This window comes from Ustilago hordei (assembly GCF_900519145.1).
Source record: "Ustilago hordei strain Uho2 genome assembly, contig: UHO2_contig_05, whole genome shotgun sequence".
Lineage (NCBI taxonomy): Eukaryota > Fungi > Basidiomycota > Ustilaginomycetes > Ustilaginales > Ustilaginaceae > Ustilago > Ustilago hordei.
The window spans coordinates 1091685-1104478 of NW_024545279.1; the positions used below are offsets into that span (position 1 = coordinate 1091685).

General features: G+C 51.0%; 3 protein-coding genes across 3 annotated transcripts; 2 read left to right on the forward strand and 1 right to left on the reverse strand.

The window, feature by feature from the left end:
• Positions 1 to 175: 175 nt before the first annotated feature.
• UHO2_03299 (related to JJJ1 ### cochaperone required for a late step of ribosome biogenesis) lies at positions 176 to 2995 on the forward strand (the record flags this gene model as incomplete). Its single annotated transcript, XM_041558214.1, has 1 exon — positions 176 to 2995. The coding sequence occupies one exon, from the start codon at positions 176 to 178 to the stop codon at positions 2993 to 2995; it is 2820 nt and encodes a 939-aa protein (XP_041414148.1).
• A 1053-nt stretch (positions 2996 to 4048) lies between these two features.
• Positions 4049 to 4886, forward strand: UHO2_03300 (uncharacterized protein; the record flags this gene model as incomplete). The annotated part of the gene is made up of 3 exons (XM_041558215.1): positions 4049 to 4408; positions 4502 to 4564; positions 4722 to 4886. 3 exons carry the CDS (start codon positions 4049 to 4051, stop codon positions 4884 to 4886), a joined length of 588 nt encoding a protein of 195 aa, XP_041414149.1.
• An 800-nt stretch (positions 4887 to 5686) lies between these two features.
• UHO2_03301 (uncharacterized protein) lies at positions 5687 to 9913 on the reverse strand (the record flags this gene model as incomplete). The annotated part of the gene is made up of 3 exons (XM_041558216.1): positions 5687 to 8327; positions 8358 to 8862; positions 8914 to 9913. 3 exons carry the CDS (start codon positions 9911 to 9913, stop codon positions 5687 to 5689), a joined length of 4146 nt encoding a protein of 1381 aa, XP_041414150.1.
• Between the last annotated feature and the right edge of the window lie 2881 nt (positions 9914 to 12794).

Genomic DNA, 12794 nt, shown 5'->3' on the forward strand with positions numbered 1-12794 from the left:
AATGTTGATCCCGACTCCCGAAAATGGTCTCTAGAATTTTTGGCTGCACTGCCGAGAAAGTGCAGCTTCCAAAGCTCAGTTGACGCTCATAAAGTGGACACTGTACATGACACTCACCTTCTGAACCTGACTCCACACCATTTCAACCCCCCACCTGACAGCTCGCTGGACAATCATGGGTGCCTCCCAATCGTCGCACAAGGCGGGTGCGGCAGGAGGCACCGCCACCGATGCTAACGGCGAGCCAGCCTTCGTCGACTACTACGAGCTTCTCCACGTAGAACAGACCGCCACTTCCGACGAGATTCGCAAAGCCTACCGCAAACTCGCACTCAAGCACCACCCAGATAAGAATCCGGACAACATCGAACAAGCCAACAAGATCTTCCACAAGCTTCAGGAAGCCTACGAGATTCTTTCGGATGACACAGAACGGGCATGGTACGATCAAAACCGTGAGCGTTTGCTCAATGGCGAGGGACCAGACTTGGACGATGAGGAGGTGTTCGAGGCGTTTCGCTCGGGAGCGGCTGAAGCGCCGCAGCCCACTAGCTCGTCACGCGGCTTGACGGCGAAGGCATTGCTTCGCTTCTTCGATCCAAGCCTGGCAAAGGACTTGACAGATGGAGACAATGGTTTCTTCGCTACGTACCGCCGTCTATTCGAGCGGCTTGCTCAAGAGGAGCGCGTAGCAGCACCCTACCTAGGAGAAGAGAAGGACTCGGTGATTTCTTCTGCCGATGCATATCCGTCTTTTGGCTACAGCCATACACCCTACTCGAACGCAAAGGGACAGGAAGCTGCTGTCCACCAAACACCTGCCAAGGACTTTTACAACGTCTTCATGAACTTCCAGTCACGCAAGAGCTTTGGCTGGTTCGACAAATACGACCTGCGCGATGCACCAGATCGACGTGTCAAGCGTCTCATGGAGAAGGAGAACAAGCGTGCACGAGACGCCGCCAGGCGCGAATATAACGATGCCGTTCGCTCCCTTGCTGCCTTTGTTCGCAAACGAGATCCGAGATACAAGAAGTTTCAGAGCGAGCTCAACTCTACAGGGCCTGGTTCGGCGGCAGACCTGGCCAGGAAGAAGGCGGAAGCCGAGAAGATCCGATTGGAGCGAGAAGTTCGTGCTCAGTCATACCAGGCACAGAGCTGGCAGCAGCCTGACTACCGCTTTTCGGACGATGAGGTCGATGATGACGAAGACGAAGATGAACATGAGGAGGACGATGACGGCGACGGAGATGGCGAAGCGGAAGGTGATGAGGCAGGGCTGCCAGCATCGGGCGAGGCGCTTGACCCGCTTGATGATGACCCTTCTAACTCGGGCTGGGACTGCGTCGCATGCGACAAGTTCTTCCAATCCGAAGCGGCTTTCCGCAATCACGAACGCAGTGCAAAGCACAAAAAGGCAGTCAAGCAGCTTCAGCGAGAGATGCAAGACGAGGAAGACGAGCTCGGTCTTGGCTTCGATGCGGACGACATTGCCATCGACGCTTCTTTGGCAGATATGCACCTCAACGGAAAGGCAAACAAAAAGACGACAGACGCGAACTTCTCGGCTGGCTTCTCGATACCCGCCTTTGCCGGCGCTGACAGTGGCGCGAGCAGTAAGAGCAAGAAACAGAAGAAGCAAGACAAGAAGCGCAGACAGATGGAACAGGTCGCTGGCCGTACTCTGGATGAAGATGGATTTGTGGTGCAGGATCTGAACCGAAACCCAAAGGCCAAGCCAAAGACGGCGCCGGTCCCGGTTGCTAGTGATGATGAAGAGGGAGCGGACGAAGCAAAGGAGGAGGATGCGGCCACACCTGCGGTCCACGTCATTGACGATGAAAACGTCAGCGATGCCGACAAGGCCGTGGATGTTACTGAGAAAGTAGGAGCTGGTGACGAAGAGACTGCTCCGGTACAACCACCCTCATCCTCGCAGAAAGATGAAGTCAGGACTAAGGCGGCATCAACATCATTGGAGCCAAAGACCGACACCGCAAAGGATGAGGATGACCCGTGGAGCGGCCTCAAAGATCCCTACATCCCTGCCTCAGCCTTTTCTTCCGCCATCCCGCCGCCTCTTCCCCCTCTTTCGCGACCCGCCGGCTCCTTCGACATCTTTGGCTACGGCAGTCTCATCTTCAAGCCTCCTCCCCATGTCATTGCTGCAACACCCTGCTATATCAAAGGTTTTGTGCGACGCTTTGCACAGAACTCTATCGACCACCGCGGGACACGTGAACGACCCGGTCGCGTCGTCACCCTGGTCAAAGCATCTGATTGGCACCCTCTCTGCAAAGCTGCCAAGGTCAACGAGCCAAAATCGCCCGAAGGCGACATCGTCTGGGGTGTTTCTTTCACGATCGATCCCGAGCATTCACAGGTCGTTCGTCAGTATCTCGATTACCGTGAAAAGAACGGATACAGCGCAATAAATGTTCCTCTCTACAGCAAGAGTCAGGTGGAAGGGGAAGAAGAGAAGGAGATCACCGTTCTAAAAAATGCACTTGTGTATGTTGGTTTGCCTTCCAATCCGGCATTCGTCGGCCCGCAGTCATTGGATGCGCTCGCGCAACGCATATATACATGCTCCGGTCCATCAGGTCCGAATCCGGAGTATCTGCTGAATCTAGCAAAGGCTGTGAGAGAACTCGCGCCTCAATCCGTCGATCATCACTTGTTTAGTCTCGAGAAACGTCTACTTCTGCTGCAGGAGCAAAACATCGATCCAGCAGTGCTCATCGCTCAAGAAGCCAAGCAAGACGTTTCTGCCAAGAAGAATGACAAGACAGCGTCCCAAGACGACTTTGGTGAAGAGGAAGAGGCGGGAGGAAAGGGAAAGAAAGGCAAAACCAAGCGGACGGGTAAGAGCAAAGAATGGTGCAACGTCTGCAAAGCTGGGTTTGAGAGCAGGAGTAAGTTGTTCAACCATATTCGCGAAACCGGGCATGCGCTGGCTGGTGAACAGAGCGGAAAGAAGGAGCGGAGGAAGTAGACTTGCACCGTGCTTGGTTTTCGATAATAGATATCAATGCAATAGATAGATGCACATACGGCACAAAGCTTGTATATGCTACAACGGTATAGATCTGTGTTCGTGTGAGAGTACCATGTGAACAAGTGGCGAGTCGATGAGATGAGATCAGGCACCAACCGCTGCAGAAGCAGCGTGTGCCGCGTGGACGTGTGTAGTTCTGCAAAGGCGCACAGGGAACGCCACCAACCAGAAAACCGTCAGGATGTCGCCACGTGGCACCACTCTTCCATCCTTGTTCCCTTCTTCTAAGGCTTCATGCAACGCGTTGACCAGCGTACTCTCGTGGCGGTGGCGAGCCAGCAGCAATGCACTTTGTTGTTCTGAAGGTAGGTTCGGGGTAGGTGGTAGCCACCATTTCTGATGTGGCGAAATGGGCGAGGAGCAGGATGTGTGGGAATTGTTGCTTGGTGTTGTGCGCCTCCCGTGTGTAGGTTGGATAGTCGCGTAGCCTGTCTGCTGTGCTCCGTGGTACAGGGATGTCTGTGTGGTAGCTGATCCTGCTTGGACAGGTTCCACGTCCATGCTGTATGAAGACTTTGCAGAGTTGAGGCATAAGGATACTCGGCGCCAGTGGTACAGACACGTCGAGCTTGGGGGCTTCTTGAGACAAGGCAAAGACGATCATAGAGGGTGTTCAAACATCCTAACTGCAAGCAAAGAAGAGATATAAGCCGGCCCGTACTCGTCACTACACATATCTTCTCCTCATCAACCCCCAATCTCACACCAGCATCCACTTTGCTCTTTTCCTCTACCCGCACTCTTCTGCGACCACTCATTCCCCAACTCCAAACTAAATTACTCGAATCAGCAACAATGTTGAAGAACACCACCACCAACACCGCCTCCGCTAACTGATGGCTCCTCACCCTCGCCGTTCTCCTCACCTTCCTTGCCAACTTTCCCCCCATCCTGGCTCTCCCCACCACCTCTCTTTCCTCCATGGAGAAGCGCCAAGCCCCGAACCAAATGTACATGAACTAGCCTACCCTCCAGACCGCCTCGCTCAACATGACCACTTTCATCCTACCCATCCCGCTCTCCGAAGCTTTCTCCCTCGCTTCACTTTACAATCTCCTTCTCAACCACGACTTGCCTACTTCTGTCATCCCTTCTGGCTATATCCCGCTCCAAGTGGTGCTGGGTTACTTCTACGACATTCGTCAACGACTTGTGCTTGGTCTGCTGCCGTTCCAGGTGCAACAGTTGAGCGTGGTCGAGGTGTACTTGCCCTTCGTGGACGTCCTAGGTGACGGAAAACCATTTAGAAGGAGTGCCAAGACGTACATGGACCAACTCATTCCCACTCTCGTAGGAGGAGTTACTCAGTTTACTAATGCGCAGTTGGCTTATTTCGATCCTGAACATGTAGTATGTTCCCGCTCTCCCCCGTTTGCCCTTTCTCCACCAGTGTGCTCCAGTTCATATCCTGACTCTTTCTTCCGTTTGTCGCCTTGCCACCAGGCCTACAAACCAGCCGGAGGCATCACTCTTAGCTTTGCTGTCGCTCAGGGACTGATCAATACAGTAAGCTTCCCCTTACCCCTTCCTCCTCCTCTCCCACTTACCAACTAAATGCTAACATCCGTTCCTTGACGATACAGGTGGATGGACCAGGCCTAGTCTCCCCCCTTCCATCGACTACCCCATCAGCGCAGCAACTTTCCGCTCAATGCTAGACCAGTCCTACTACACAACCTCCGGAGCTGGATGCAACACGATTGACCTCTACTGCAACTACACCAATTCCAATGCCAGCTTCGTCAGCGGTAACGTGCAGGCGTTCAGCCCTTCGATTAGTGTCAATACGAACTATGCTACTGCTTATGGGTACAGTGCTGCTACGTAAGTACCATGACAACACCATACTGATTGGTTAGAGAGCATCGCTGACGAGAGATGCATTGCACATTGGGGTGGTTTGGGGAGAACAGTCAGTGGGTTTCGCCTTTGAGCTTGGCTGCTTGCAGCACCTTTGCTTGAAGGTGTTACAGTAGTGACGATGCAGAGAGATGTCGGTAGCTGAAGATACACGGTTCGGCTCAAGACGTCTTCAAAGATGCATCGATCTTGTGTTTTGTCAATCCTTTGAAAGAGAGAAGTTTTGTGCCTCAGCTCCTCAGCTTCAGACGGCCCAGCATCTCTCTTCCCTTTCCCTCCTTGTGTTTGTGTCTCCTTACGAAATGTCCATGTCAACAGTAGGGGGTTTCAGTTTTTTTTTGCCCTCGAAAACTAGAGTCTTCGAATAGTGAAAAAAGGCCAGAAAATTGATGTCCCCAAATGTAAGCTGTGTTTTTAGAAAATTAATTTTGGAAGCCAAAAAGGGAGGGTAGTGTCAGCCAGAAAATGAAGCAGTTCCAAAATCCAAACAGTTGAAGTCATTCGTCAGCGTGTTGGAGTCATTCGTCAGTGGTTGGGGTTGAGGTGTCTTTGTTGATGATGGTAGTAGGAGAGAGAGAGAGCGAGAGAGCTAGGAGTCTATATATACAAAAGAAGAGCGGCGGAGAGCTGCATTGACTGTGGAGCATAACAAAGCATTTGCCTTGAGTAGGTTGTGACACATGTGGTCTGTGCTAAGATGTTCAGGCCTTTTACTCGGCCATAAGCACTACCTTCACTGTCTCCACGCTTTGTGCGGCTTTATCTACTTCAACTCCCCCCCTCAACAGCATATGTACCCTGTTCATTATGCTGTTGCTTCAAGGTGTGACCTCCGTTCTTCAACACTGTCGCATAGCTCGGGGACCCCATTCCGTACACTGCTGCCGGTATTTGCAGGTGTAGCCCAGATCTTGCTTGCTGCATTGCCTGCCTCCCAATGGGCTTTGTGAGTACGTCTGCCAAGTTTCTTGTGGTGTCTACGTACTTGATCTGCACCCTTCCCTCTTGTACATTGTTACAGACGAAGTGATACTTGGTGTCAATGTGCTTAAGCTTCCAGTGCTGTGCTGGGTCCTTACTAACCTGTATGCAACCAGTGTTGTCCGAGTAGACCGTCGGTGTGCCTGTGGCAATGCCAATTGAGCATAGCAGCTGCTTGAGGAAGAGCACCTCACGTGTTGCTTCCGTGGCTGCAATGAACTCTGCCTCGACAGCGGACAATGACACGCATTTTTGTGTCGCTGACTTCCAGGCTACTGGGTTCCTGTACACTAACGCCACTGACCCCGATGTGCTTCTTCTCTGTATGGTGGCATCGCTTGCCCAGTTTGCATCACTGTGTGCAACCAGTGGCTCTTGCGACTCACTTGCCCTATAAACCAATCCAACCTGCCTTGTGCTTTCGAGGTAGCGTAAGACCCTTTGTGCTGCCTGATAATGCTCCTGTGATGGTTCACACATGTGCCTAGCGAGAACACCCACGGTGAGACTAAGGTCGGGCCGGGTGCTGTTGGCAACCCAGAGCAGCTTGCCAACAATCACCGGATACTCCTTCTGTTGTGCTGCACTTGCGACAAGGGTTCCCTCCGGTATGCTCTGCATTGGAACCATGGTTGGCTTCGTACGTTTGTCCAGGTGCTTTGCCAGCACTTGGTCGATGTACCCTGACTGACCAATCGTCATGGTGCGCATCGCACGGTCTCGACTGATTTTGATGCCCAAGAAGTGAGAGACCTCACCACTATCTTCCATCTTCCATCTCTGACCAATCTGCTTCTTAACCTTTAGGACTGTTTCCAGCCGTGGTGCTATGACTAATGTATCATCGACGTAGATGACCACAATGGCCATATCTTCACCCTGTCCCTTGGTGTAGATGCAGGGAGCGCACTCTACCTGGAAGAATCCCATGCGTCGCAAAGACCTGTCGAACTCCTGATTCCATTCTCGCCCAGACTGCTTTAGGCCATATAGGCCCTTGACTACCTTGTACACCTTGCCAGGTGCTACTCCTGATCCTTCTGGCAGCTTCATGTAGATTGCTTCCTTTAACGTGGAGTTCAAGTAAGCCATAGTGATGTCCAGAGCATGTACCTCCCAGTTGTTCTGCACCGCTAGTGCTAAGATGGCTCTGATCACTCCGAGGGGTGCTACTGGAGAGAAGGTTTCTTGGTAGTCGATCCCCTCTCTCTGTGTGAAGCCCCTTGCAACCAGTTGCGCTTTGTGCTTAACAGGTACACCATCAGCGTCAAGCTTCAGCCGAAGCACAACCTTAGAGTCCACAAGTGGTACTCCTGGTGGTTGGTGCACCACCTCCCAAGTCCCCATTGCCTCAAGTCCTTCTAGCTCCTTTTGTATTGCCTCCTTCCAGAGCTGGGCATCCTCACCATTCATTGCTTCCCCAAGCGTTGGGTCCAGGTTCAGTATTGCTGTGTTGGCGGCACCCACTGTGCTGTCTACGGCTGGTAGGAGATCCTCCACTGCGGCCTCTGATCTGGTCTCCTCCTCTACTATGGCTGGCATGACACCCTCCTCCTCGACCTCCATGGTCACCATGGGCCTGACTGCCTCTTGTTGGCGATCACTCCATCCTTTGTCCTCATGGAACATTGCTGAGTTGCTCCATTGAATTGATGCAGGCTGGTCCGGGTTGCAAAACTTCCATGCTTTGTGTTCGTCGTCATACCCAATCATGATGGCTGGCTTTGCTCTAGCTCCGTGCTTGCCTTGCTGGTCCTTCTGTTGAACATGAACCCATGCCAAGCATCCGAAGACTCGCAGTTGCTGGGCCAGCTTGTGTGTGGTGGTTCCATAAAAGGCCTCGTGGGGAATGGTTTTGGTGGCTGACGGGGTAAGGTTCATCACATGTGCTGCTGCTGTGATTGCATATGGCCACAACTCTCTGGGGCAAGCTCGACCAATCAGCATCGAGCGCATCTTTTCTTGGACTGATCTGATTGCTCTCTCCGCCCGTCCATTTTGGATGCTGATCCCCGGGACGCTCTTTTGCCACTTAAAACCCTCTTGAGTTTGCCAGTCTTCGGCTGCTATGCTGCACCATTCTCCTCCATTGTCGCTGCGGAGTGTTTTGAGTTTCCTGTCCGTTGCCCGTTCCATCCTGGCTATCCACCTTCTCAGCGCCGTGAGTGTGGCACTCTTTGTGCAGAGTGGTTCCACGTAGATCAGAGAGGAGAAGTCGTCCACAGCAACTAGTGCATAGTGGTAGTTGGCATGTCCTTTGAAATCTGTCATCAGGTCTACGTGTACCAGCTCTAATGGTGCCTCCATTCTTTCCGACTCTGATTGGATCATCCATGCTCGAGTCTGTTTTCCTTGACTGCACGCGTTGCAGTGCTTCGACTCATGTTCCATTTCCTCGTCGGTACCTAGGTAATGGGCCCGGATTTGTCTCGTTTTGTCTCATCCTGGGTGTCTGAACCTCTCATGCCATAGGTAGCTGTCTCGATGCTTCGTGTCCTTATTGCCCTCCGGGGCATTATCTAGTTTTCCTGTGTTCTGGTTGTCCTCTGGGATGCCATCTCGTGTTTCCTCCAGTTCCAAAGCCAGTGCTTGTCCTCGCACTTTGAAGTGGCCCTGTCTTCTGTCCCTTTTGAATTGTACTTGGGTACCATCATTCTGCTTTATGGTAGTTCCAAACTCATCAAAGATTACTCGTGCACCATTCTCGATCAAGCCTTGTATGGACAATAAGTTAGCATTCAGTTTCGGTACATAAAGCACATCCAATAGTTGGATGGTGGCCTCACCAACCCGAAGGGAGGCATCTCCTATAGCCTTCACCTGAAGCTTTTCGTCCCCTGCCGTACTGATTTGGCCGACCTTGTTCGTTGAGGTGAGCAGCATTCTCTCATCATTTACCATATGATGGGTTGCACCTGAATCAATGATCCAGGTGTCGCATGCTGATCGCTCGCCCCTGTCGACTGCTAGAAAGGTGCACCCGAGTTCCTAGTGGTTCACCTCTTGTGTCGTACGAGTGACAGGTTCGCTTGTGCCTCGTGCGTTTGTGCAATTTCGAGCAATGTGATTTGGTCCTCCGCAAGCGTAGCACTTTGGAGGGGCCAAGGGATTGCGAGGATCGCGCCTCCCCCTGGGTCCTTGCTCCGCCTGGTTGGCACTCCCCTGTTCCGCGTTTGTGGCGACCCTTGCTGCTCCTCTAATACGACCAGTGATCTCACCATCCTGCTGTTTCTTGGCCAGTGCATGGTAGGCTTCGTCATACTTGCAGTCTGGTCTGGCCGTTTTCAGTGCATTGACAGTGTTGGCGTAGAACCAATCTTGAGCCGTGCAGCGATAGAGAGTTGATTTCTTGAGGTCCTCGTCGAAATGCTTTCTGAGGCGTGCCGCATCGTTCCAGATCGAATCAAGTTCCTTGCCTAGTCTGACAATGTCTCGATTGTGCAAGCGCACTGTGTGGATACAATCCTGCAGTCCTGCTCGCTTTACAGTGTCGTTTAGTGTTAGTGCCTTCTTGAGTTTGGCATAGAGTGTGCTACCAAGTTGAACTTCTTCATCCACCCCTCTGACGGTGTAGGTGTCGATGCGGCTATCCGGGCTGTTATCGCAGCAGGCGTGGATGAGGCCCACAAGTGCCTTGTCTAGGTCTTCATCGTATTCCTCGCTCCCAGGTACAATGGTACCATACAGGATTTCCTTCATGTTGTGCACTCTCTGGAGGCAGTCGATAAAGGTGGGTTCCCAGGTGTGCCAATTGCTATCGCTGAGCTTCTTGATGTGAGCAATGGAGCTCGATACGTCCTTGGGGATCTTTTCGGTCTCCCCGCATGGAGCTTGGTTGCTAATGTTGACCAGACCCATGGCCCGTACTATTGCTTCCTCTGCCAATAGTGCCGGGTTCGCCAGCTGGAGGATCCTGACTACCTGCGTGAGCCATCCTTCCTCCTGTCCATTGCTTGTGGTCGTTTGATCATCATCGCCCCTTCCCGTCTGTCCAGCTCTTGTCGATGGCGGCATTGCGTTGAGTGTCAGACTCTTAATCAGTTGAAGTCATTCATCAGCATGTTGGAGTCATTCGTCAGTGGTTGGGGTTGAGGTGTCTTTGTTGATGATGGTAGTAGGAGAGAGAGAGAGCGAGAGAGCTAGGAGTCTATATATACAAAAGAAGAGTGGCGGAGAGCCGCATTGACTGCGGAGCATAACAAAGCATTTGCCTTGAGTAGGTTGTGACACATGTGGTCCATGCTAAGATGTTCAGGCCTTTTACTCGGCCGTAAGCACTACCTTCACTGTCTCCACGCTTTGTGCGGCTTTATCTACTTCAACTCAAACCACCTGTTCTGGAATCTGAACCACCTTGTAGCTCCACCATCTTTGACACTCTCATTGCACAATCAAAATAGATACAGTCATTATTAACACTGTTCATATTGCCATTGCTATGTCTGCGAAGCCTGTTGGACATCCACTGTATGCTGTGAGCCACCTGCCACCTCTGCCTTCATCTTCATTGTCAAGATTTGGTTTGCCTGCTCTGCTGACCTAGGTGTGCATTATATGCCACAGTTGTCATAGCTTTCCTCCTTGATTCAGCCATGGTATCCTCAAATGGTCTGCCATTAGCAACAAAGAGAGCACTGAACATCTCTTCCCTGAGATCCAGAGCCTGATCAGCATGGAACTTGTTCATCTGATTCTGTGACATACCTTGAGTAGCATCAGCAATCACCTGCTCATATTGTGCCTGATTGTCTCATCATGGAATCCTGGCTTCCTCAGTTGCTTGATGGTACAAAGGGAGACCAGATGTGGCATCTGCAACATCTTCTTCAGAGAATGACTGCAGGAGGTAATCTGCCATGTCATCTGGATGATCATATCAGCTTGCAAAGGTATGAGCCACAATACATGCTTGGATAGTATATGCAGCCCATTTGTGGTCTTCCTTGTGATAGAGATTGCCATGGTAACCCATTAGACATTGGAAGTGATTCTTGAGGTATGCAATGCCATGTTCAGCACAAATCTGTATGTGAGAGAGGAAGTAGTTGAAGTATTGGATGTCATGACTCTTGCTAGCTGTGTTGTTGTTGAAAGGGCCTACTGAGAAGGCAGATAAGCTGAACCCAGCATCAACCCATACAAACTCACCTTCATCTAGATGAAGACAAGGCTTAGCCACAATCCCATTATCTCCTGATGCCCAAACATGCAAGTTGTGTGAAGAGCCTGGATGGCCAACAATGGATTCAACAATGCAAAGTGAGTGTGGAAGGAAGACCAGGGAAATGTTGAAAAAATAGTTGCCTTGATATGAGAAGTGCTCTCGAGCATGCAGAGCTGGCTTCCACACAAGCTTGATGTGTATACCATCAGCAACAAGCCAGCCCTGGCCTTACTCCTCTACACAAGACTTTTCAACCACCCATGCCGAAGCATTGGCTCTCTCATCCTCCATTGCAAATGTGACTACCTATCACAAACCGGCCCAATGGTTGGCAATGACAAGGGCGAGATCGAGAGGCAGAGGAGACTACCAGACTTTGGAAGGAGTAGATGAGAGGATTGATTGAGAGAGTGACTTATGATCTCTTTTCCTTAAGGGAAAAGAGAAGAGAAGAAGGAAGGAGCAAACTATGAGATCGAAAGTGCAAGACTCAATGCGACGAGTCTAAGACTCTTTTGCAGTGAAATGACATATCAATGTTAGATCTATGATAGCTATGAGAAGGGTCATGACCGAGTCATGACAGTACCTCCTGATTCAGTTCATACAACCCATCAACTGTCCTCCTTGACCAAGCATCCACTGAGCCCCAACTGCAGCCACAAGCAAATGCAATATCACGAACACCACCACCATTGCCAGAATGTCCCAAGCAATACAGACCAACTGTGACCTGTTGCCTGACCTTGCAAGAGTTGGTGATTTGTTGAAAAGCAACTGTGGTGCTGAGTCGCAGAACCAGTGCTTCAAATGCCTCAGGTGTCATGTGCACCAGTCCTTGAAACCTCTTGCAGCAGGTTGTGGAATAGTGGTCAAGTATGTCAAGTAGTGGCTGGTTGTGTTGATGAATATAGATGCATGGGAGGGAGTATCATTCCTGGTTGATGATGGAATGGGTTGTGATTAAACCTTGTGAGACAACATGGTTGAAATCACCATCATCTGAGTTGTCAAGGTCATCATTTGGATGCCAGGTGTCTGCAGTAGAAGCAAGCTCACATTTGAGCTCAGTCTCAACAAGCAAAGTTGCCAGAATTGCTGTCTTGATGTCCTCCAGAAGCTCCTGCTTGTCAGAAGAGTGAACCATGTTGAATAAGGCAAGAGCAAGGAGATAGGTGGAGTTGAGGTGAGGAGATGGTGAAAGCAGGCATGGTGATGAAGAAAGCTCAAACACAGACTAGGTGTCTCCTCATCATCTTAATTTTTCGGATTTTGGGCTGCACAGCATTCTGCACAGCATGAGACAGTTTGCACAATCACTCTAGTCTAGACACAAAGCAAAGAGACAAAGTTAGACTTGACCAATTGGATTACAGTATGATTACATGAGATTCGAACAGATAGAGGTGTCATGGGCCTGGATGCACAGGAAGTAAGAAGATCCATCAACTCATATGAAGGGAGCGCAGGAATCAAGGAATTGGGCAAATCGTGGGATTTGCAGCAGAATTCATTGAGATCTGTAGTAGGAATGTGTCAGGGGTCTCGCGCCTGAAACCCAGGTCGGTCTGTCAAGATACTCGGTGACTATCAAACTGTGCGACAGCTATTGTCTCGGTAGCGGTCTCGACGGTCTCGACGAGCTAGTCATTCGGCGACTATCAAGTTGCACAATGACAGCAGGTGGTGTTTGTTGTATATACTGTCATAGGTTTCAGCTGACCTCTGTGG